Raw genomic sequence first — 25,113 nt, 5'->3', positions numbered from 1 at the left:
TTCTTTCGGTTCTTTTTTATTTTTTTAAGACGGTCAATTAAATGTTATCACTGTTGAGGACCCAACATAGAAAGTAAAAACAGCTTGTGAACTGGGGAAGGTTAGACTTAACTAGTTTTATGGCTTGCTTTTTCTGAAGGCTTTGCTCCTCATTAAAGAGGGTATGTTGTTGGCCAGCTGGCTAAGACTGGTTAAGAGACACTGAAGTTGAGTGTCCCAGCTGGTTGTGGAAGCTGCAAAGTGTCCCTGGGAAGTCTTTGGAAATAGACGTCAGATAGGTGGGAGAGCTGACTTTTCAGGGAGTTTCCAGTCCCTCTGGTTCCATGGTTCCCTAATCAGATTTGATAAGATGATTACCCCTTCTTCCCCCTGGAAATGTTGACCCAGACTTGTGCACGAGATGATATATTTCAGTCCACTACATTTTGCCACAGCTGCTGGGAGCATTTAAACTTGGAATTGATGAAGTGTGGTGCTGTGACCGGAAACTTCTGTTTCTGTTTTGAAGGATGAAGAATGTGTTCGTCCTGGTCCTGCTACAGACTTGAGTTTCCTGGAGAGGTTGGAGGAGAAAGTGGGAAAGCACGCACACTTTGAAACGTAGGTGTCTCATTTGCCAGGCTGTTGCATGGGGTATGCTCATGTAGTTTTGGAGTTGACTTCTAGTGTATATGGCTGTGCTGGGTCTTAGTCATGGCATACAGGATCAGTTGCAGCATGCAAACTCTTTCGTTATGGCCTGTGGAATCTTGTTCCTGGACCAGGGATTGAGCCTGGATCTCCTCCATTAGAAGCATGGAGTCTGAGCCCCTGGACCACCAGGGAAGTCCCCTGTATAGTTGACCTTTGAACAATACTGGTTTCAACTGTGCTGATCCACTTATACATGGGTTTTTCTTCTCAATGCTGCTAAGTCGCTTCAGTCGTGTCTTGACTCTGTGCAACCGCACAGACAGCAGCCCACCAGGCTCCCCCGTCCCTGGGATTCTCCAGGCAAGAACACTGGAGTGGGTTGCCATTTCCTTCTCCAATGCGTGAAAGTGAAAAGTGAAAGTGAAGTCGCTCAGTCGTGTCCGACTCTGTGCAACCCCATAGACGGCAGCCCACCAGGCTCCTCCATCCATGGGATTTTCCAGGCGAGAGTACTGGAGTGGGGTGCCATTGCCTTCTTCTCAATAGTAAATGCTATAGTACTACATGACCCCATCCCCTGTTGGTTGAATCCATGGATACAGAAGGCCAATTATGAGTTACACCCAATTTGTTGACTGTGTGGAATCCGTAAGCCCCATGTTGTTCAAGGGTCAACTGTACATCATTTTCTTAGGTATGTGGACAGTTCTCCCCAATAGTATGAAAGCGAAAGTGAAAGTTGCTCAGTCGTGTCTGACTCTTTGCAACCCCATGGACTATACAGTCCGTGGAATTCTCCAGGCCAGAATACTGGAGTGGGTATTCTTTCACTTCTCCAGGGGATCTTCCCAATCCAGGGATCAAACCCAGGTCTTCCGCATTGCAGGCAGATCCTTTACCAGCTAAGTCACAAGGGTAGCCCCCTTAGTATTGCTCCCCAATAGTATAGCTACTACTAATTTGGTTTTGGCTGTGCTGTGCAACATCTTAGTTCTTCAGTTCAGTCACTCAGTTATGTCCGACTCTTTGCGACCCCATGAATCGCAGCACACCAGGCCTCCCTGTCCATCACCAACCCCTGGAGTTCACTCAGACTCACGTCCATCGAGTCCGTGATGCCATCCAGCCATCTCATCCTTGGTCGTCCCCTTCTCCTCCTGCCCCCAATCCCTCCCAGCATCAGAGTCTTTTCCAATGAGTCAGCTCTTCGCATGAGGTGGCCAAAGTACTGGAGCTTCAGCTTTAGCATCATTCCTTCCAAAGAAATCCCAGGGCTGATCTCCTTCAGAATGGACTGGTTGGATCTCCTTGCAGTCCAAGGGACTCTCAAGAGTCTCCTCCAACACCACAGTTCAAAAGCATCAATTCTTTGGCGCTCAGCCTTCTTCACAGTCCAACTCTCACATCCATACATGACCACAGGAAAAACCATAGCCTTGACTAGACGGACCTTAGTCGGCAAAGTAATGTCTCTGCTTTTGAATATACTATCTAGGTTGGTCATAACTTTTCTTCCAAAGAGTAAGCATCTTTTAATTTCATGGCTGCAATCACCATCTGCAGTGATTTTGGAGCCCCAAAAAATAAAGTCTGGCACTATTGCCACTGTTTCCCCATCTATTTCCCATGAAGTGATGGGACCAGATGCCATGATCTTCGTTTTCTGAATGTTGAGCTTTAGGCCAACTTTTTCACTCTCCACTTTCACTTTCATCAAGAGGCTTTTGAGTTCCTCTTCACTTTCTGCCATAAGGGTGGTGTCATCTGCATATCTGAGGTTATTGATATTTCTCCCAGCAATCTTGATTCCAGCTTGTGTTTCTTCCAGTCCAGCGTTTCTCATGATGTACTCTGCATAGAAGTTAAATAAGCAGGGTGAAAATATACATCCTTGACATACTCCTTTTCCTATTTGGAACCAGTCTGTTGTTCCATGTCCAGTTCTAACTGTTGCTTCCTGACCTGCATACAGATTTCTCAGGAGGCAGGTCAGGTGGTCTGGGATTCCCATCTCTTTCAGATTTTTCCACAGTTTATTGTGATCCACACAGTCAAAGCCTGTGGCATAGTCATTAAAGCAGAAATAGATGTTTTTCTGGAACTCTCTTGCCTTTTCCATGATCCAGCGGCTATTGGCAATTTGATCTCTGGTTCCTCTGCCTTTTCTAAAACCAGCTTGAACATCAGGGAGTTCACGGTTCACGTATTGCTGAAGTCTGGCTTGGAGAATTTTGAGCATTACTTTACTAGCATGTGAGATGAGTGCAATTGTGCAGTAGTTTGAGCATTCTTTGTCATTGCCTTTCTTTGGAATTGGAATGAAAACTGACCTTTTCCAGTCCTGTGGCCACAACCAGTTCCTCAACCAGAGATCAAATCCACGCTCTCTGTATTGGAAGCTCAGAGTCTTGACCGCTGGACTAATTCATACATAGAAAGGCCCAGCTACTAATTCATACATAGAAATAGCATGATGATACACCAGCACACAACTTTCATTGGTAGGAGTCAAGCTCATGTGAATTCCAAGTAGAATTCTTTTTTTAAGATTTTGTATCTTTATTTATCATCATTTCATTCTGGGCATGTCCACATGCATGAAATAGTCAAAAAAATTCAGGTGTAAAACACAGGCAGTGATGTGTGTAGATGTGAAGTGTGCAACCTGGTGAATCATTACATGTGTGTGTACCCACATCACCTCCCCACAGATGAAGACACAGAGCATTTAGAGTCCCAGGAAGTCAACTAGAAATGGAATGCACTCTGAGATGAGGAGGAGAGAATTTAAGGGCATGTGCTCTGGAGTCATAGGGACCTGGTTTTGAATCCCAGCTCAGACACTTAATAGACACAGGACTTTAGGCAAGCAGTAAGTACTCCTGAGTTTGAGTTTCCCCTTCTGCTGCTGCTGCTGCTAAGTTGCTTCAGTCGTGTCTGACTCTGTGTGACCCCACAGACGGCAGCTCACCGGGCTCCTCCATCCCTGGGATAATTAATATGCCTGCCATAGAGCATTGTAAATGACCATGTAAATCACCTAGTGTAATTCCTGGTCATGGCAGACATTCAATATATGGCAGTGGCTTTATCAAACCTTTAGAATGTTTAAAGGATAAGTGAGTGGAATTGGATAAGTATATGAATCAAGACTGGAAAAATAGGACTTCCTGGTGGTTCAGTGGTAAGGAATCTGCCTCCCAATTCAGGAGACACAGGTTTGATCCCTGGTCCGGGAAGATCCCACATGCCTTGCAGCAACGAAGCTCATGCACCACAACTACTGAGCCTGTGCTCTAGAGCCTGGGAACGGCAAGTGCTGAAGCCCTGGAGCCCATGCTCCGCAACAAGAGAGTAATCCCCATTCTCCGCAACTAGAGAAAGGTCTGGGCAGCAACAAAGACCCAGCACAGCCAAGAATAAATAAGTAAAATTTTTAAAAAAGATTGGGAAAATGAATTGTAACATCTTTACAGATTGGGATAATATATGGCCAGGAGAACGAACAATCTAAATACAGGCAGTGATGTAGATAAATCACAAAAACATGTAATCAAGAGAAACCAGATGCACAGGAGCACACACCATATGGTTCCACTTCCTCCGAGTACTGCTGCTGCTGCTGCTAAGTCGCTTCGGTCGTGTCTGACTCTGTGCGACCCCATAGAAGACGGCAGCCCACCAGGCTCCCCCATCCCTGGGATTCTTAAGGCAAGAGTACTGGAGTGGGTTGCCATTAAACAACCTGTTCTGTTAGATGTCAGACTGTACCTGGAGAGGGCTCGAGGTGGGGGGTTCTCAGGGAATAGAAATGTTCTGTCTTTTGATCTGGTATTATTTACACAGGAGAATTCGGTTTGCAAAAATTCATTGAGCTGTGCACTTCAGATATGAGTGCTATCAATATACCTGTATATGCTTTTCAAGAACAGTTGTAAAAAACTGTAAATCACCCGAATCTGAAAAACAATGTTTGGTGAATATTTTAGTCTCTCCATGTCATAAAAATGTAAAGTAGTAAAATCGGTTTTGAGTCATCACCAAGGAAAGTGAACCTTATTTCATTGTACAAGTAAATGTGTTTGTGTGGCTCATGTACGTTTTTCATCCCTCAGAGCTCATGAGAAGGAAGGGTCTAATTTTAGTGAGACCTTGGTCTGTGGCCGGAAGAAATAGTTGAAATAGATTTCAGTGCTGACCTTCAGCTGATTGTCACAATCCTAAACAGCTTTTGCTTTATACATTGGTGCATTTTGTTGCAGTGAAGTAGAAAGGTTCAGCTCCTGTCTGTTTCTGTCCTGCTTTAGCCGGAAGCTGGCGGGTCCGAAGGGCAGAAAGAAGATTGGCTGGATGGAGTTTCGGCTCTTCCACTACGCGGGAGAGGTCACATACTGCACCAGGGGTGAGTGTCTGTGGGGTAAAGGTCATAGGTCACAGCCATGCAGGTGCCCCCGAGTCCACTCTAACCATGCTGCATATCCATCTCAAATGTTCCCTAGCCCCACTGCAATCACGGCATTTCAGAAGTATTTTAGGGACTTCCCTGGTGATCCAGTGGTTAACCATGCCTTAAACGCAAGCATGGTTGGGAACTAAGATCCCTCATGAATCGCAGCCAACCAACCAAAACATAAAACAGAAGCAATATAGGAAAAATTTTTAAAAAGAAGCAATATTGTAACAAATTCAATAAAGACTTTTAAAATGTTCCACATCAAAAAAAATTTTTTAAGTATTATAAAATGTAGTAATTTTATATACCACTACTTTCCTGAGATGATTCACATAGCCTCTGTTTCACTCATTTAAAGTGTACAGTTGACATGTGTTTAGTGTATTCACTGTGCAACTTGGGCACCTGTCACCACATTCTATTTCAGAATCACCCCATCACCCCAAGAAAGAACCCCTATACACGTTAGCAGCCACTCCCCATTTTCCCCTAGCCCATCTTCCAGAGCCCTGGGCAACAAACCAGTCAACTTTCTGTCTGGAGATTGGCCTATTCTGGACATTATACACCGTGTGGGCTTTTGTGTCTGGCTTCCTTCCCTTAGAATAATGTTCCCAGGGTCCATCCGTATCCTTGCTCCTGTCTAAGTGCCAGGTGGCGTTCCACCGTGCGGCTGTGCTGCACTTTGTCCGATCACTCATCAGCGGGTGGGCACTGGGTCTTTGCACTCGTTGGCTGTTATGAATGCTGCTGCTGTCAACATGACTGTGTTTGTGTGTGGCCGGATGTTACCCTTTCTCTCGGGTAAACACCTGGGTGTGGAGTTGCTGGGTCCTGTGATAACTCTATTCTTAATTTCTTGAGTACCTGCCAGACTGGTTTGCCAAAGTGGCTACATCATTTTGCTTTCCTACCAGCAGTGTAGGGGGTCTCAGTTTCCCTATTTCCTCACCAACTCCTGGCATTGTCTGTCTTCTGATTCCAGCTATCCTAGCGGGTGTGAAATGGTGGTTTGGATTTGCATTTTCCTAATGCTTAGTGATGAGCGTTTTCCTTGTGCTTATTGGCCATTAGCATTTCTTCCTTGGAGAAATGTTTGTTGCGATCCTTTACCCATTTTAAAAATTGTTTTTGTTATTAGTATTGAGTCGTGTGGTTCTTTATGTTCTAGCTACAAGTCCCTTATCAGATAGATGGTTTGCAAGTATTTTCTCCAGTCTGTGAGTTATTTTTTTCACTGTCTTGATGGCATCCTTCAAAGCCCAGAAGTTTTTAACTTTGATAAAGGCCACTTTGTTCTCTATTACTTAGCATAATGTTTTCACAGTTCATGCCTGCTGTTACTATTTTTTAATCGCCAAATAAGATTTCACTGCATGGTTACACCACATGTTGCTTATCCCTTCATCAGTTATGTGCATGGGAGTTGTTTCCACTATTTTGCTTTCATGAATAATGCTGCTGTGAACATTTTTGCAACACATTTTTCATACATTTTCTTTGGTCACCTCTGCTTTAGGTTCTAAATAATTTTTACTTCTACATAAATTTATTTCACTAAAAAGTTTAAAAAATAAAATACCATGTATTAGGGTTTTTTTTCCCTTAAATATGTAGAGGTATAAAAAAGAAAAGTGAAATTCACTCAGTCGTGTCTGACTGTGACCCCATGGACTATACAGTCCATGGAATTCTCCAGGCCAGAATACTGGAGTGGCTAGCCTTTCCCTTCTCCAGGGGATCTTCCCAACCCAGGGATCAAACCCAGGTCTCCTGCATTTCAGGCAGATTCTTTACCAGCTGAGCCACAAGGGAGCCCAAGAAGGAAAAAAATGTTAAATAGGACAAATCTCTGTCAGTAGATAACTTACTGATTTTTGTTTAAAGAATAGAGTAATAGAAAGGTAGGGTTTCCTTGGTGGCTCAGTGGTAAAAAAAAAAAAACAATCCACCTGCCAATGCAGGAGATGAGGGTTCAGTCCCTGGGTCAGGAAAATCTACTGAAGAAGGAAATGGCAACCCACTCCAGTGTTTTTGCCTGGGAGATCCCATGGACAGAGGCGCCTGGTAGGTGCCATGGGGTCAAAATGAGTTGGACACGACTTAGTGACTCACCAATACATACATAAGGCTAGAAATTGCTCACAATACAGAAAGGCACAGAAGGAAAACTAAAAACCCCTTTTACTCCCAGTCTCTCCCTTAGGTAACCACAAGAATCAACTGGAAAATAAAAATATCTTATGCACATAATTACATATGTGGGGACGTGTATGCCCACATATCTAAAGAACACAAATACACATCTAAACAATACCGATGGTTATTTTGTGTTATCTCCTTTGCATTTTTCATTTAATAGATATTGGCGATGATTTGGACTCCAGCTAACATCCATTGAGCACTTTCTATGGACCAGGTCCTGTCCCAAATGCTTAACCTCTGTTGCTTGTTTAAACCTCACAGAACTCAGGGAGGTGGGTAGCATTATCAGTCCCCTTTTAATCTATGAGGCACTGAGCTCAGAGATGTTAAGTAACTTGCCTGAGGTCACTCAGCTATTAAGTGGCAGAGCTGGAGGTCAGACCTAGGCCTTTTGCCTCCAGACCTGCATTCACTCTCCATAGTGGCAGATTCCTCCACGTTTCTTCTGAAAAGCTACATGCACGCCCCATGGGGCTGTGTCCTGCCACCTGTCTGAAGGCCTGTGGTCGTTTCCAGCTTTGTCTCTTGTAAACAATGCTGTGTTTGACATCTTTGTATATTTCAGTTAGCCAGCCTGTGCTCCTTATATGCCTGCTGCTGCTGCTGCTAAGTCACTTCCTGACTCTGCGACCCCATAGACAGCAGCCCACCAGGCTCCTCTGTTCCTGGGATTCTCCAGGCAAGAACACTGGGGTGGGTTGCCATTTCCCTCTCCAATGCATGAAAATGAAAGTGAAGTCGCTCAGTCATGTCCGACTCCTAGCAACCCCAAGGACTGCAGCCTACCAGGCTCCTCCACCCATGGGATGTTCCAGGCAAGAGTACTGGAGTGGGGTGCCATTGCCTTCTCCACCTTATACACCTAGGTTAAGTTTTTCAGAAGTGGCTTTGCTAAGGTCATCAAAAGTTTATTTTGACTACTTCTGGGCAGATATCCAAAAGAACTGAAAGCAGGAATGTGAACAGGTATCTGAACACCCATGTACACAAGAGCTTTATTCCCAGTAGCCAAAAGGTGGAAGCACCTAAGTGTCCATCTATGGATGAATGGACACACGAAATGTGCTCTGTCCTTACAATGGGACATATTTCAGGCTTAAAAAGGCAAGAAATTCTGACACCTGCTACAATGTGGATGAACCTTGAAAACATGATGCCAAGTGAAATAAGCCAGACAGAAAAAGAAATATGAAAGAATTCCACTTATGTGAGATGTGCAGTCCAGTCCATACAGACAAAAAGTAGAACAGTGGTTATCAAGGGTTTCAGGCAGCGAGGAATGGGGAATTAGTGCTTAACCCATACGGAGTTTCCACCAGGGGAAAAAGAAAGGAGTTTCAGAGATGGCTGGTGGTGATGCTTGTGCAACAATGTAAATTCACGAAATGCTACTGAACTGCACGCTTACAGATAGTTTAAATAGTAAATTTTATATTATGTATCTTAACAGTGCCCAGGACAGACACCTGAGAACAAGAATGACCCAGCCCCAAATGTCATTATTGCCCAGTCTGTGAAACTCTTAATTAAGAGATCATTTTTCAGATTTCCCTTTGCAACCAGTATGGAATTATATTTTTAATCAAAGCCATTGATTCAGGAGGGTTTTTTTTTTTTCAATGTTTTACAGGATTCTTGGAAAAGAACAATGATCTCCTCTACAGACATCTGAAAGAAGTAAGTCTGAAACTTAACTCTCTGTATTTTTGAAGGTTATGAGATATCACTCAGAATACTGATTTGGGAGGTTTGGCCTTCTGGATTTTTCTCTTTGATGTATTCTATTAGAATTCCAGCACGTCATGGCTAGAACAGACAATTTAAGATCACCTTTGTTTTCATTTTTTGGCTGCACCACACACGACATGAGGGATCCTAGTTCCCCGCCCAGGGTTCGAACCCTCGCCCTCTGCAGTGGAGGTGCTGAGTCTTAACCACTGGACCACCAGGGAAGTCCCTTTTCCGTCTTCTTTTTCAAGTGCTCCCAAGGCAAACAGCTCTGGTCCATCACAGACACACCGATGTGAACTTTCCTGAAGAGCCCTTCGTGATTTCTGAAGCAGCAAGTGTGGTGGTCACTTCTCTTTGCCTACAGGTGCTGTGCAGGTCCAAAAACAGAATCCTGAAGGAATGCTTCCTGGTGGCCGAGTTAGAGAACCGGAGAAGGGCACCAACAGTGAGTTGTGTGTGTGGTTGGGGGGGGGTGCCTGTGCAAAATTGGAAAGGCAGCAGAAATCCCCCAATTTGCACCAAAGAGCAATCACTTCATTTAACTGTATTTTGTAAGCTGTCCACTCCTTTTTCTGGAAGCATCCTTCTCTAACGAGTTTTACTAAATGTATATTTTCCAAGGTTAGCAACCAGTGTGTTCATTGGCAGACATTCATTGAACACCTACTGTGTGCCAGGTGCTGTGCTGGGCACAGGGGAATCCAGGAACAACCAAACAGATAGGGGTCCTCCTCTCCTTGTGGGGTTTACAGTCTATAGGAAGATATTACCCATCAACAAAAGAAAATACGATAACGAGCGTCTCATAAAGGAAGCTTGGTAACAAGGGGACTGGCTCAGCGGTAATGCTGGCTCCTGCAAGGCGCTCGCTTCATATTTACTGAGTGACAAAACCATCCTGAGCCAATGCTTGTCCAGCCTCCACTGCACCAGATGGAGGTCAGGCTTCTCGGGCCAAGACATCCAAACCCTTCTCTTCATTGGCAAAATGGCTCGTGACAGGTAGTAAGTAACGGGTTGGCCAAGAAAGTTCATTCCAGTTTGGCGGTACCATGCCCAAGTGAACTTTTTGGCCATCCCGCTAGAACTAGTCTGTTAAGAGTTCGGGTCTGAAAGACCAGTCTCCACCTTGAGCCAGCCTTCTCTGTATAAACAGGGAGCAACGCTGTGTGGTCAGCTCATTCTGTCTCCCTGCAGGTGGGGACTCAGTTTAAAAACAGTCTGAGCAGCCTTCTGGAAATTCTCATCTCCAAGGAACCTTCGTACATCCGTTGCATCAAGCCCAATGAGAGGAAAGAACCCAGTGAGTTGAGAATCGTTTGGAACCCCAAGGTGAGGGAAGGGAGGCCGGGAGGAAAACCAAGATGATGACGGGGTAAAGTCCTAAAAACCAGCACAGGCTTGCTGCTTGTCATCAGTATTTAATAACAGAAGGTAAACGGGGCTTCCCTGGTGGCTCAGTGGTAAAGAATCTGCCTGCCGATGCAGGAGACACAGGTTTGGTCCCAGATCCGGGAAGATCCCACAGGCTGCAGAGCAGCTAAGCTCGTGCAGCACGTCCACTGAGCCTGCGCTCTGGAGCCGGGGAGCTCTGAGCCCTGGAGCCTGTCCTCTGCAACAGAAGCCACTGCAGCGTGAAGCCCGTGCACGGGAACTAACTACAACTCAAGAAAAACCCCGCACGGCAGTGAAGACCTTGCACAGCCAAAAATAACATTTTCAAAAAAGAATGCTTTTAAAAAATGTATTAAAGAAATAGAAGGTAAATGAATAGGTAGGAAGGTGACTTTTGTGGGCCCGTGTGAACATGGCTCAGAGCCTGGCCAGTTTTTGGGCCAACGCAGCTGAGCCTGGCAGACCTCAATGGCGAGGGGAAGCCACCCTGCTTCTTTCCAGCCAGTGCACAGTTTTCCAGATGGTCTAGGCCTGGGGTATTTGTTGAACCTGCGCCATGCTCTCACAATAAGGTCATGCAGTCAAAGGCTTACAGCAGCCAGGCAGGAAGAGCAAATGAGGGAAGCAGGCTGGCTGTGAGGCAATAGGGAATGGAGGGGACTGTGGCAAATTGCAGCAGGCACACCCTGTCTACAGGGCACTTATTGCCACATGAGAGTCTAGGTCCAGAATGACCAGATCTTATGGCTTTTCTTAAGATTTTTTTTTTAAGTCTTCATTGGATTTGTTACAATATTTGTTTTCTGTATTGGTTCTTTTGGCCACAAGGCATGTGGGATCTTAAGACCCTGACCAGGGGTGGAATCCGTACCCTCTGCCCTGGAAGGCGACATCCTACCCCCTGGACCACCAGGGAAGTCCCATCGTGGTTTTTCAAGAGAAACCAGAAGTTCAGATTTTCCTGTTAACCCCCACCCCCCGTTAAAAGAAACACACTTAGAACCTAACAGGACATATCTGTGGCTAGACCTAGTCCAGAGAGCGTCAGAGTGTAGCCTCTGGTCTTGTCTTAGATGAAACACACCCATGGGGTCCTTTACCATCACTCTTCCTTCTGTGTTTCCAAAGGCAAGTTTGATGACTTCCTTATCAGGCATCAGGTCAAGTACCTGGGGCTGATGGAGCACCTGCGGGTGAGACGGGCCGGCTTCGCCTACCGACGGAAGTACGAGCATTTCTTGCAAAGGTAAGGTTTGTTTTGTGGATCTTAGGCCGATGAAGTGAGCGGCGATGAATAAAAGGTCATCCCCCCAGGGAATTCATTTGGTTCTTACCTGCTGAAGCTGTGACAGTGATGGCATTCCAGAGAATAGGAAGCTGACTTGGTTTACCACCTTCCCTTCATTTCGCTAAACCACTAATGTATTGGGTTGGCCAAAAAGTTCATTTGGGTTTCCCAAAACCCGAATGAGCTTTTTGGCCAACCCAGTACTTCTTTTGGAGAAGGCAGTGGCACCCCACTCCAGTACTCTTGCCTGGAAAATCCCATGGATGAAGGAGCCTGGTGGGCTGCGGTCCATGGGGTCGCTAAGAGTCGGATACAACTGAGCAACTTCACTTTCCCTTTTCACTTTCCTGCATTGGAGAAGAAAATGGCAACCCACTCCAGAAGAAATGGCAGTGTTCTTGCCTGGAGAATCCCAGGGACGGGGGAGCCTGATGGGCTGCTGTCTATGGGGTCACACAGAGTCGGACACGACTGAAGCGACTTAGCAGCAGCAGCAGCAGCAACAGTACCTCTTTGGAATCTAGGAAGTACAAGGGCCAATGCACAGACTTGCCACCAGAGGGCAGACATGGGCCACACACCCCTGGAGTCTGAACTTGGCTGGGGAAGTCTGTACCCATGGCTGCTGGTTTATTGCGGGTCATTCTGGGAGCAATCCCCTTGGCCTCATGGGCTGTCAAGAGATGCAAGTGTTAAAAAAAAAATTAAGACACAGGGGTAGTGGTAAGAAGGTGGACATTGGAGCCACAGATTCTTGGGTGGGAATCCCCGATCTTCCTCTTCCCCCCGTGCCCTAATTGCTCATGTGCAACACGGGGATTAAGCTGCTCTCAGGGATTTGGTAAGGATTTAATGATATATCCACCACCACCACCACGGCTCAGATTGCTTGTGCATCAGTTGGGCTGCTTGTTGTGTGTGCAAACAACACATTTTTACCCTTTCAAGAGAAGCATAATAAAATGGTTGTTTTTGTAGGTTAACATGGTTGAATATTGTTAATTCCATATTTTAACTTAACATTCAACTTCTTTTGAACTTTTTTTGGGGGGGTGGGCCATGCCTTACAGTAGGTGGGATCTTAGTTCCCTGATCAGGGATAGAATACGAGACCCCCTGCACTGAAAGTGCAGAGTCTTAGCCACTGGACCGCCAGGGAAGTCTCTGAAGTACAGCTTTTTTGTAATTATAAAAAGCACAGGCATAGGCTATACTTTAAATCTAATTCCTTGCATTATGCCACTTACGTCAAGATACTGCACTCTGAAATTTCAGCATTTGGGGATGCTTATTTTCAGTCTTCGTTTAATATCAGATTTTTCCCTGCCAATGGTGATGCTCAGTTACTCAGCCACGTCCAGCTCTTTGTAGCCCCAGGGACTGTAGCCCACCAGGCACCTGTCCATAGGATTCTGCTGGCAAGAACACTGGAGTGGGTTGCGACTTCCTACTCTAGAGGATCTTCCTGACCCAGGGACGGAGCCTGGCTTTTTTGCATATCCTGCCTGGCAGGCAGATTCTTTATCACTAGTGCCACCTGGGAATCCCTTTCTCTACCAAGGATCTTGCTGAATTTTCTCCCAGAAGCCTTGTGTCTTGATAATATCTGTTTATATGCATTTATTAAGTAACAATCTCTTCCCCTACTGCTATTTTAATAATTTATCTACCTGCTCATATAAACCTCTGATGAGTAGTGTCCTCCTGTCCCAAACTGACATCCACTTAGATCCTCAGAATGTGATTCTTATCAGAAATAGGGTCTTTGCAATGTTGTCAAGGTAAAGACTGAGATGAAATCACACTGAATTAGCGTGGACCCTAAGTCCAATGAGAGTGTTCTTACAACAGAGAGAGACTCACAGAGGGACACAGGGCGGAAGGCCATCTGAGGACAGGGGCAGAGACTGGAGTGACGCTTCTAGGAGACTTCGGTGTGAAGTCTCCTCTGAGTGGTTGGCATGCCCAGAAGAGCAAAGCCGATCTCTAGGGGAGCTCGTGGAAGGTGTGTGTGTGTGCCCGCTCAGTTGCTTAGTCGTGCCCTACTCTTTGTAGCCCCAGGGACTGTGGCCCACCAGACTCCTCTGACCATGGGATTTCCCAGCCAAGAATAGTGGAGTGGGTTGCCGTTTCCTCCTCCAGGGCATCTTCCCGACCCGGGAGCCTTCTAAATGTGCCTGTCCTCTCCCCAGGTATAAATCCTTGTGCCCAGACACCTGGCCGCACTGGCATGGACCTCCAGGAGAGGGCGTAGAGCGGCTGATCAAGTACATTGGCTACAAACCTGAGGAGTACAAGTTAGGGAGGTGAGTGTCCCGGAAATCACCGTCACAGTGCTTTACGCATCGGTTCGTCTCCATCTTGAGCCTGGAGGTTCATCCTTCAGGAGTTTACGTAGATTTATAAGCAGATACTTTCGCCCACTCAATTTAAATGCAGTTTTGTAAAGAAAATGCTCTCCTGTGTGTCTCCTAGACTCTCAACACTTCACTCACTCAGAACGCTCCAACACACACACACCAGCTAGCTGGGTGTCCTGCAGTGAAACTCACGTCTGTCAGCTCCCTGGGGGGGGGTGTCATGCCCCACAGGTGGGGGCGCTCGGTCCCCCAAGGCCGTCCTCCCCTCAGAAGCCAATCACAAGAGCTGTTTGTCACCTCAGTTTGTGACCAACGAGCTATACACTGGAGGTTCTCATGACCCCTGTCTTGGGTTTGATTCATTATTCTAGAGCAGTTCAAAGAATCAAGAAAAATAGAGGGTTGGTCAAAAAGTTAATTAGGATTCTTCCGTAACTTCTTATGGAAAAGCTTGAATGTTTCTCCAACCCAATATTTTACTTACTGGATTACCAGTTTATTACAAAAGGATATAACTCAGGAACAAGGGTAGCAGAGGTGCACAGGGCAAGGTATATGGGAGAGGGGAGGAAGCTCTTCCAGGTGTACCCAGAAGATCTCCAAATTGCATTCTTTGGGGGGTTTTATGGAGGCTTCATTACACAGACATGATTGATAAACTCACTAGCCAAGGGTCATTCAGTCCACCTCCAGCCCCTCTCCCCTCCAAAGCAGTGGGGCTGTTAACTTCCAACTCTCTAATTTCAAGACTGGTTTCCCTGGCGACCAGTTCCCATCCTTAGGTTACTGAGGGGCTTTCCAAATATCACTTGTTAGGTAATGGTGTAGTTGAAAGGGGTTTGTTATGAATAATAAACAATACCCAGGGAAAAGAAGGTCAGGGGGATAAAATAGGAGTGTGGATTGGCATATAAAACTATATTTAAAATCGATAAATAGCAAGGTCCTACTGCACAGCACAGGGAACTACATTCACCTTCATGCAATAAACCATAATGGAAATAAATTTTTAAAAAGACACCTGTTTCACCTGTATAGCTTGGAAGCTATTTTAGGAGCAAAACCCAAGAGCGTTAACAAAAGAGGCCCCTGTTGCTCTAATCACTTGGGAAGTCACACAGGTTTGGGGAGCTGAGACGCTGCAGTGGGACAAAGACCAGCCAGATCTCTTTTATAATAAAACCTAGTATCGCAAACTCTAAATGGCAAGAAAGAAAGGCTACATCACTGCCTACTGGAGATTAAGTATAAAGGAGCCCTGGGTTCTTAACCTGCATCGGGAGCTGGGATGAACTTTGTGTCAACGGGAGGACGGGAGCCACGGGAGCCCCCTCACCTCGATGTGCCTGGATTCCTTCCTTTCTCAAATGTGTGCCTGACTTCTCGGGGGGTGGTAGGACTTCTGTGATGTGAAAGCTCCTCCAGCTTCCCAGAAGGTGGTGTTCTGGAACTTGGGGTATACTTACTGTAGAGCTGTCATTGTTGGCAAGCAGAAGGACTCTCATTCATGTTGAAGGCTTGAGGCAGAACTCAATGGGGCCAACTAGGATGATTTCCGTCTGCTCTGTTGGTCATTTTGGTCAGCATTAATTTGATTGCATAGGACAGGGCCCGGGCATGAAGAGGCTCCATTCTCAGGCTGCAGAGATGGCAGCCTTAGGGATCTCTGCCTTTGAATCTGCCAATGGGCTTTGCCTGCCAATTTGTATATAGCCCTCTATGACCACCCTGGCCCCATCCCATCCTTTATTCTTGTATTCTGGGCCCTACTCCAAGAGGCAGTGGCTTTTCCAAACCGGATTTCTGAGGGGAATTGGGCGTAGCACGTTTGAAGGGAGGTGGGTCATGGGGGTCAGAGGTTGTATCTGCCCCCATCCATAACCTCTGATGAGAAAGTGGGTTCCTGTGACACCATGCGGTGCTGTCCCCCAGTGGCTGCCTTGGGAAGTTTCCCTTGAAGTGTTGGGGCTGGGGGAGAGGGGTGGGCTGACAATATGAGATCAGTGAGTAGCTCCCTGGTAAAGAATCCACCGCCAAGCCGGAGACGTGGGTTCGATCCCTGGGTCGGGAAGATCCCTTGGAGAAGGAAATGACAACCCACTCCAGTGTTCTTGCCTGGAGAATCCCATGGACAGAGGACCCTGGTGGGCTCCAGTCCACGGGATTGCAATAAAGAGTCGGACACAGCTTGGCATCAAAACATACACACATTTCTAGTTAATCTTTGCCACTTGGTGGGATCTCCTCTTAAACTTGGATCCATATTCTGTGTCATCACCTTTTAAAGCTCAGGGAAGTAACTTGGGGTTTGGATGGTGAATTAGTTTCCTAGGGCTCCATTACAAATTAACTGTAGGCTGGCTGGCTTAAAACAACGGAAATTTATTGTCTCACAGTTCTGGAGGACAGAAGGCCAAAACCCAGCTGTCAGCAGAGTATGTTCCCTCCGCAGTCTTGCCGGGAGGCTCCTCCCATGCCGCTTCCAGCTGCCTTTCCCCACGTCCCTCTGTGTGTCTTTCTCTAAGAACACTCTCATTGGATTTAGGGTCCACCCTAATTCAGTGTGTTTTTTTTCTCAATCTTCACCTTGATGACATCTCCAAAGACCCTATTTCTGACAAGAATCACATTCTGAGGATCTAAGTGGATGTGAATTTGGAGGAGGGGATACTATTCAACCCACTACAGATGGTGATGACCAGTGAAAAACGAATTTTTTTTTTCATTTCTAGAACCAAAATATTCATTCGCTTCCCCAGAACTCTGTTTGCTACTGAAGATGCCTTTGAATTTAGTAAACATCAATTGGGTATGGTTTTTTCCTCTGTCTTGATTTTTTAAAATTTATCTATCATGTTTGGCTGTGCTGGGTCTTCATTGCTGCATGTGGGCTCTCTAGCTGCGGCGAGCGGTGCTCAGACTTCTCACTGTGGTGACTTTTGTTGTGGCGGGCATGGGCTCCAGGGTGTGTGGGCTTCACTAGTTGCACAGGAGCTTAGTTGCCCCTTGGCGCGTGGAATCCTCCCTGACTAGGGATTGAACCTGTGTCCCCTGAATTGGCAGGTGGATTCTTAACCACTGGACCCCCAGGGAAGTCCCTGCCCTGATTTTAATAGGGTCCTTCCTGTCACATCCCATGACTTCTTCGGTCACCTCTACCCTGCATGCCCCCAGGGCCACTGCTGATACCCCCTTCTGAAGGTCACAACTGCTAAGATGCACAATTGAAAGCCACTTCACCAAAAGCTTTGTTTTCTTTTAAGTTGCGAGAATCCAAGCCACATACAAACGCTGCCTAGAAAGGAGAATGTACGTGAGAAAAAGACAAGCAGGTAAGAGCTGGACAGGACCTCTCCAGTTTGCCAGGCCCACCGATTCCCTGTCATCCACAGGCGTTCCAATGAACACCCAGGACTGATTTCCTTTAGGACTGACTGGTTGGATCTCCTTGTAGTCCAAGGGACTTTCAACAGTCTTCTCCAGCACCACAGTTCAAAACCGTCAATTCTTCGGCGCTCTTTCTTATGGTCTGACTCTCATATCCGTACATGACTCTGACTATACAGACCTTTGTTGGCAAAGTAACGTCTCTGCTTTTTAATATGCTGTCTAGGTTGAGCAGAGATTATAACACTGCAGTCTCTACTTGTTTTGTGGACATGTTTTATTTGATCCACAACATATATGTGTGTTTAAAGGACAATTTTTTTTAAGGTTATTAACACCGTGACTGTTCTTGGAGCCCCAGTGCTCTGTCCCTCCCAAATCACTTCTCAGCATCACCCCCTCCCTCTACACACACCACTCTTCTGAACTTCGCATTATTATTTCTTTGTTTTTCTTTACAATTTTATCATCTCTGGATGCATCATGAAATAATACACTTGTGGGACTGTTTTGAACTCCATAAAATTATACCACTTCTATTTTTTGTTTTTGCGAAATTTTTGTTCCAATAAAACTTTATTTACAAACGGGACAGTTGGTCCCGGGGGCCACAGTTTGCTGACCCCTGGTGCTCTATGAGTGTACCACAATTTAGCTGTTCTGTTGACAGACATTTGGGCTATTTCTGGTTGTTTGTTTTTGTAACAGTGTTGCCATGAGGAACACGAGAAAAGCACTTTGAGTTTCATAATTAACTGGAAAAAAAATCTGAAAAGCTTTTAAAAATTGGGACACAAGCCAGAAGTCTAATTTTTGTATGTCCCAATTTTTAGAGTAGATGGCTAAAATTCTACACGGGCGGGATAGAGGCAGGGCAAATGCAGGGGCGGGACCAACCTGTGCCACCGAGGGCCACTCTGCTCCCTCATAAAGGCCTGGGGAACCCGGCCCCCAGCACGGTTTCAGGCTTTGCCTTTATATGCCCCAGTTCCCTCTGCTCCTCTGTCCTCCTGGTTCAGGGGTCCCTCTGGGTAGAGACTTTCCATCTCGGGGGCTGGCACAGTGCTGCAGCGGCGTCCAGGAGTTTGAGGAGGGGGTGCATCATTCTTGAAAAGGCTCTTGTATCTAAGGGATTGTGCTCACCTTCTAATGCCAGCGGCGACCTCTTTCAGCCCTCACACTCGAAGCCCACTGGCGTGGAGCCCTGGCTCGGAAGGAGGCCAAGAGGAGGAAGTGGGCGGTGCAGACTGTAAGGAAGTAAGTTCTCCGTCGGCTTTGGTAAGGCGGGGAGGTTCCTGAGTGCTGCCGCCGTACTGCAGAGGGTGGTGGTGGACTTGGCTGAGATTTTTGGCTTTAGGTAGAGAACCTGTCTCTCCTGCAGGACGTCAGCCCTGAGGACTTTCATTCCATCTCCTTCCTCTGAGTATCCTCACTGGGCGGTGATCACAGCTTACAACGTTTGACGTTTCTCTTAGCCTAGCTCTCAAGTCACAAAGTCAAATGCCTTCTGAGGCCAGGCTGGTGCAGCAGGGCTCATGAGCTGGGATGAAGAAGAACCCACCCTCGGTAGGGTGGGTACCGAGGCCAGAAGAAACCCTCAGTCCACCTCAGAGGGGCAGTCATCACCTCGCTTCAGCCCATGGCTCTCGGGCCAGTCTGGCCAGACCTTTGGCTTTCTTTCAAGGAAAGCTGGAAATCTGGCTTTCATGCAATACCTCCCATTTGTTGCGTTTGGCAACAGATTCAAGTTACTCAAAATAAAACCAAAACATGGCGTGGGTGAAATAGAACGTGTCTTTGGGGGCAGGTTTGACCCGTGGCCCTACGTGGTGAGCAAATTTAATCTCCCATCGTTTTGGCTGACGCTGACTCAAACCAGTGCAGGAGAGAACTCAGTGAAGAAACAGGAAGTGAGGAAATAGGCAACTAACAACACTCTCTCCCACGTAGGTTCATAAAGGGGTTCATCAATCGCAACAGGCCCCTCTGTCCCGACAACGAGGAGTTCATCGTGTTCGTGCGCAAGAATTACATCTTGAACCTTCGGCATCACGTCCCGAAGAACGTCTTGGACAAGAGCTGGCTGAGGCCTCCTGGCATCTTGGGAACTGTAAGGACCCTTCCAGAACACATGTGGCAGATGGCATGGGTGGAGCTTAGTGAAAGTCGTTCAGTCATGTCCGACTCTTTGCGACCCCATGGACTGTACAGTCCATGAAATTCTCTAGGCCAGAACACTGCAGCGGGTAGCCATGCCCTTCTCCAGGGGATCTTCCCAACTAGGGATCGAACTCAGGTTTCCCGCACTGCATGCGGCTTCTTTACCAGCTGAGCCACCAGGGAAGACTGTTGCTCTGTGCTGCCTCCCCAGATAAAGCATTTCCCCGTGAGGGCGATGCCTGAGCAACTGAACTCAGAATCTGTCATATTCTCTCTCGAAGTATGACACCAGAGGAGGTCTGTTTACACACGGCACTTCTGAATGGCTTCTGTCCTTACTGGAACCTTTCACGTGGGTTCAGGGACGGTCGCCTAGAATAGTGTTTCTCAGAAGATGCTGTGGGGACCCTGTGTGTCTGGAGCGCAGAGTGGGGGCGATTGTAAGATTCCTGGGCCCCCTCCCACCGGTATTAACGCTGTGCTTGTACATCACACTGAGTTCAGCCCTGCTTTCAAAGCTTCTGTTTTGGTGGCCAAAGCCTGAAAGTGGGGGCGGGTGAGGGAGGCAGGTGGAAAACGGGTGTGCTCCCCACACAGGCATCCGATCTGCTCAGGAAGATGTGCACCAGGAACCTGGTCTGGAAGTACTGCCGTGGGATCACCGCCGAGAGGAGAGCCCTGGTAGGCACGCGGCATGTGGGCAGGTGGCAGAACCCGAGAGGGGTGGGTGGAGCCCCGCGAGGGCCAGCGGTCCTCATCCACCGTCTCACCTGTAACGAGGGTCACACAAGGCTCATGCCTCATACACGCCTTGAGGATAAGATGCGCGTGGACCACTTAGCACAGAGCCCTCCTGAGCTGGCAACTGTCATAAGCACCATCACTGTCTTGCTAGTACTGTTACCATGGAAACACCATCCAGCCGGCCCCCTCTCTGGAGGTGTGGTTTTATTTCAACTGCCAGTCAGCAGATTTTTTTTTTTTCCTATAAAGAGCTAGAGGGCAGTATTCTAGGCTTTGTGAGCCACACCATTTCTGTTGAAATTACTGTGCCACAGCAGCACCCAAGCTGCTAGAGACAACCTGTAAATAAAGGGCACAGTCCTGCTCCAAAATATACACCCCTCACAGCGCTTTACTGGATTTAGCCCGCAGGCTGTAGTTTGTCACCTCTGACCCAGAAGAAAGTGCTCTCTCAAACAGTGAACATTCTACTTCCAAGAAGTCAGTGCAAGTAGGGACAAGCCCAAGTGTCAACTTCAGTCTCTCAGCAGTAGAATGTTTGGAGCTTTGGTCCAAGCCAGATGTGTTTGACTTCTGCGTGCCCTGACTCCTTGGCAGAGGTGTGGCAAGGCTCCCCAAGAAGCCTGACTTGTTCAGGAAAGTCAGCGCTAACATGGACCTCTTTGGGTCCCCAAGAGCCTCATGGCTACCGTTCTGTACTTTTAACTATACCAGATGCAGGAAAAGGTGGTCACGAGTGAAATATTCAGGGGAAAGAAAGAAGGCTATGCAGAAAGCCTAAATCAACCCTTTGCCAACAGCCGAATAGGTAAGTCCCTTTTTCCATCTACATGCTCGTTTGCCCTACTAAAAAAAAAAAAAAAGTCAAAGGAAGATGTTTGACGCCTAGCGTTTCCTGACAGCTATCTCCCAGCTTGAGGTCTAGGTCACAGGGGGACGTAAAACCAGCCGATGCCTCTGGCTTCTGCCCAGGGCTGGTACCTGGTGATGACTCACTGTGTTCTGGTTGCCTCCTTAGATGAAGGAGACATTAATCCCAAAGTGCTTCAACTCCTCAGCAGCGAGAAAGTCCAGGTAAGGAGCTGTGTGTCCTCGCCTGAGACAGGACTTCCCCTCAAGGTCTGAGAGTAGGGTGTGTTTCCTACACAAAGCGGGGCTGGAAGCACTATCTGAAAGCAGGGGTGCACGTGTGGGGCCCCAGCTCTCAGCTGTACTGCTCCAGATGCTGAGACGAGGGGGGCCTGTAATCTTTGGCGCCCGTTGCTGTCCTTACGGCCCTTATCTGTCACCCCACTGTGTCTGATGTCCTGTGAAGTTGAGTGGAATGCGGCTATGCACGTAATCATTAAACATCCTGTTAGAAGTGGCGTGACGGGGGTGCCGGGCACCCACGAGGGCTTCGTAACTGAGCTGTGCAACCCCTGGGCAGGTGACTTACGGTCTCGGTGCCTTTGTGTTTCTGTGAATGGGGAGGACGGAGGGTCGGGGGTGTGAGGGGCGCAGGCATGCAGCAGCCAGTGACCGTGGCGGCTCAGGGGCTGCTGGGTCACTTGGTCTCCTGGGCACCAGAGACCGGTGACTGGGTTAGATTGCTCTCCAGCGCCCGCAGAGTGTCTTCATCTCTGCTGAGTTTTCAGAGCAGCCTGGTGAGGCCGATAACCGGGGCCTTGAAATCCTCAGGTCACAACATAGGCAGAGCCAGGAATCACGTCTATCTCACAGAGAGCCAGGGTTCAGAGTGCCTGAAGCCACGATGCTGGAGTCCGCGGACAGGGGACTCGGTGGTCTGCCCCCTCCCCGGTGATTCGAGCATCCCTCGCAGTGACGGTTACCTCCTTACAGTACAGCGTCCCGGTCACTAAATACGACAGGAAAGGCTTCAAGACGCGGCAGCGGCAGCTCATCCTCACTCAGAAAGCAGCCTACGTGGTGGAACTTGCCAAAATCAAGCAGAAAATAGAGTACCCCACCCTCAAAGGTAAGAAGCAGGCGATCTTAAGCTGACTCCCTGGGTGGACTCAGCTCCCAGGAGCACCAGCAAGGAAGCGGCTCCTTTGTTGAAAGACCAAGTGAGGGGCTTCCCTGGTGGTCCAGTGGCTAAGACTCTGCGCTCCCAATGCAGGGGGCCCAGAGGGCCCAGGTTTCCTGTTCAGGGGGTCCTGGACAGGGAACCAGATTCCCACATGTTACAACTAAGACCCAGCACGGCCAGATAAATAAATATTTTAAAAATGACCTAAGTGAAGGGTGCCCACAAAACCCAGGGCAGCCAGGCCTGGCCTGTGCCTGATTCTGGCATAAAGGCCTATGGCATCTCACTCCAGCATCCAGGTAGGATGCCAGTCACCCGTGACAGCTTCTTATTCCAAGCACAGACGCTGACGGCTGGAGTATTTGCCTGCCACCCCATAAAGCCCAGCTAGGAGGGAAAAAGCGTGGGGTTGGGAACTCCCAAGCGGGCCTCTTTTCTCTGTCTTTGTGTCAACTTGTCCAGTTCCTGGCCCCTGACTTTGCATCTGCCCTAAGGTGTCTCCACCAGCAGCCTCAGTGACGGGATCTTAGTCATTCACGTTTCGCAAGCAGACATCAAGCAAAAGGTAACTGCTGGCTGTGGGGCTGTTAACAGGGAGAAACACTGCCGATATCTTTAGTTGCCCCCAGTGAAACCTCAGTGGTATTTTTCCTTGAAGCCACTGTGACTGAAGGGCTTCCCAGGTGGTACTAGTGGTAAAGAATCTGCCCACCAATGCAGGAGACTTAAGAGAGATGCGGGTTCGATCCCTGGGTTGGGAAGATCCCCTGGAGGAGGAAATGGCAAGCCACTCCAGGATTCTTGCCTGGTGAATCCCCATGGACAGAAGAGCCTGGCGGGCTCCAGTCCATAGAATCACAAAGAGTCGGACACAACTGAGTGACCGAGCACGCGCCGCTGAAACGGCTGTGTCCTCTCCTCTCTGCCGCAGGGGGATGTCATCTTACAGTGCGAACACATATTTGAAGCGGTTACTAAGCTCGCCATGCTGGTTAAGAAGGAGAGCCTCGTAAATGTTGTTCAGGGGAGGTAGGTGGTTGCATCTGGACTCAGTAAGTCCCTCAGTATTATCTCATTATGGACTGGGGGAGTTTTACAGAAACTAACACCTGTGGCCAGTAATTTTCATTTTGGCCAGCCAAAAATATAATTGTTAATTCACTAACTATTGAATATAACACTATTATATTCAACAGTGACACGTGACACGCCTGTAAAGTCTTCCCCAGCACCGCTCCATTTTCACTTTCCATATCAGAACCAGTCACTCAGGTTTTTTGTCTTTTTGTTGGTCTAACACGCACACCGTCTGAATCAGAACTCTATTCTGAAGAGCTATCATCTGAGACACTAGTATCTATGTTGCTCGGGCAATCAGAGAAAAGTATCTGCGTAAGATTCACCAAAACATCCTTCTCCATTCAGAATTTCACGATGTGTCATTTTTGAAAACTTTACAGTAATCGACTTGGCATTTATGATACACACAAGGTTGGAACAAAAATGTGATGGGGCAAAATGTGAATGATAATGACAGCCGTAAATGGTGTAATGAACCTTTGATCAATTTTAAGCTCTAACAACTAGGTACGGTGATGTTAATTGCATCACTTTCTAAAAATGTATTGATACAACTTCAGTCAATAACATTTGGCTAACAAAAGACATATTAATACGTCTCTGGTCAATAATGTATTAACAGATCAAGGAAGAGGCAAATGTTAATTGTTTCACCCATGCCTGCCCCTCCCCGAAAAGCAAGCACTGCCTGCCTGCAACAACTTTCTTCCCTCCTTGGCACCTAGGACAAGGGCTCCAAAGAAATGAAGTCAGTGTCACTCATTTTCCCAAGGGAACCAACAGGGGTCTTACCATCTAGTTTTCCAAAGAGGTGCATATGGTCTTAAGGGAAGCTGCCACCAGGTGAAAAGGGGGACCCCTAGGCCAGAGCAGGTGACAGCTACACCCCTGCTGTTGATGCCTGTGGAAGAGCTGTGCTAAATTGATTTGCGAGTAACTATAAGAATGCATGGCCGTTTTCCTAGCTGGAGAATTGGTTTTCTTCTGATTACTCAAATATACAATTAAAGTCTGTAATGAAACAGGAATTTGATCTTGAAACTAGTAAGCATCACAACTGAATTTCTTTTGCACAACCAAAGCTGGGGGAGAAAAATAATGGAGGATGTCACTAATTTATCACTTTGTGTATTAATATTTTAAGTTTACAGTTTTGTATTAGTCCTGGAAAAGAAGGCACAATAGTTTTTGACACCGGACCAGAGGAACAAATCTATAAAGATAAAAACGGACAGTTAACAGTGGTGAGTGGCTGGGTCTGGGGGAGGGAGGCGTAAGCTGTTTTAAACAAGACTATAGGTTAAAATCCTAATTTCAGTCCTCCTTGGGCTTCCCTGGTGGCTCAGACAGTAAAGAATCTGCCTACAATGCGGGAGACCTGGGTTCAGTCCCTGGGTCGGGAAGATCCCCTGGAGAAGGCAACAGGAACCCACTCCAGGATTCTTGCCTGGGAAATCCCATGGACAGAGGAGCTTGGTGGGCTACAAAGACTCAGACATGACTGAGTGACTAACAGTTTCACAGACTGACCAGAATCATCTAGTTTATTTCTTCCTCTGTCCGAATCGACACTGAACAAGTCAGGAATGGGTACTAGGGGCACAGATGCAAACGCTGAACGAAAAGGAAGCAGTTTGCTCACCAC

General features: G+C 47.3%; 1 protein-coding gene across 1 annotated transcript in view; it reads left to right on the top strand.

Moving 5' to 3' along the window:
* Window positions 1-24,780, top strand: part of MYO1H (myosin IH) — a 39,157-nt gene extending 14,377 nt beyond the window's left edge. The window contains exons 13-30 of the mRNA XM_040250925.1: window positions 509-600; window positions 4,941-5,035; window positions 8,922-8,968; window positions 9,387-9,467; window positions 10,220-10,325; window positions 11,546-11,663; window positions 13,898-14,011; window positions 16,798-16,874; window positions 17,329-17,397; window positions 18,625-18,709; window positions 19,403-19,562; window positions 20,210-20,293; window positions 21,071-21,164; window positions 21,375-21,430; window positions 22,199-22,334; window positions 22,883-22,953; window positions 23,320-23,417; window positions 24,613-24,780. Of these exons, the coding sequence (XP_040106859.1) occupies window positions 509-600; window positions 4,941-5,035; window positions 8,922-8,968; window positions 9,387-9,467; window positions 10,220-10,325; window positions 11,546-11,663; window positions 13,898-14,011; window positions 16,798-16,874; window positions 17,329-17,397; window positions 18,625-18,709; window positions 19,403-19,562; window positions 20,210-20,293; window positions 21,071-21,164; window positions 21,375-21,430; window positions 22,199-22,334; window positions 22,883-22,953; window positions 23,320-23,417; window positions 24,613-24,745 (1,716 nt within the window). The 3' untranslated portion in view covers window positions 24,746-24,780. The remainder of the gene's footprint in view (window positions 1-508; window positions 601-4,940; window positions 5,036-8,921; window positions 8,969-9,386; window positions 9,468-10,219; window positions 10,326-11,545; window positions 11,664-13,897; window positions 14,012-16,797; window positions 16,875-17,328; window positions 17,398-18,624; window positions 18,710-19,402; window positions 19,563-20,209; window positions 20,294-21,070; window positions 21,165-21,374; window positions 21,431-22,198; window positions 22,335-22,882; window positions 22,954-23,319; window positions 23,418-24,612) is intronic.
* Window positions 24,781-25,113: the final 333 nt, after the last annotated feature.

The sequence above is a fragment of the Oryx dammah genome, unplaced genomic scaffold, assembly GCF_014754425.2.
Source record: "Oryx dammah isolate SB20612 unplaced genomic scaffold, SCBI_Odam_1.1 HiC_scaffold_12, whole genome shotgun sequence".
Taxonomy (NCBI): domain Eukaryota; kingdom Metazoa; phylum Chordata; class Mammalia; order Artiodactyla; family Bovidae; genus Oryx; species Oryx dammah.
The sequence above is the reverse complement of the archived record's forward strand: the minus strand, read 5'-3'. Positions and strand labels throughout refer to the sequence as shown.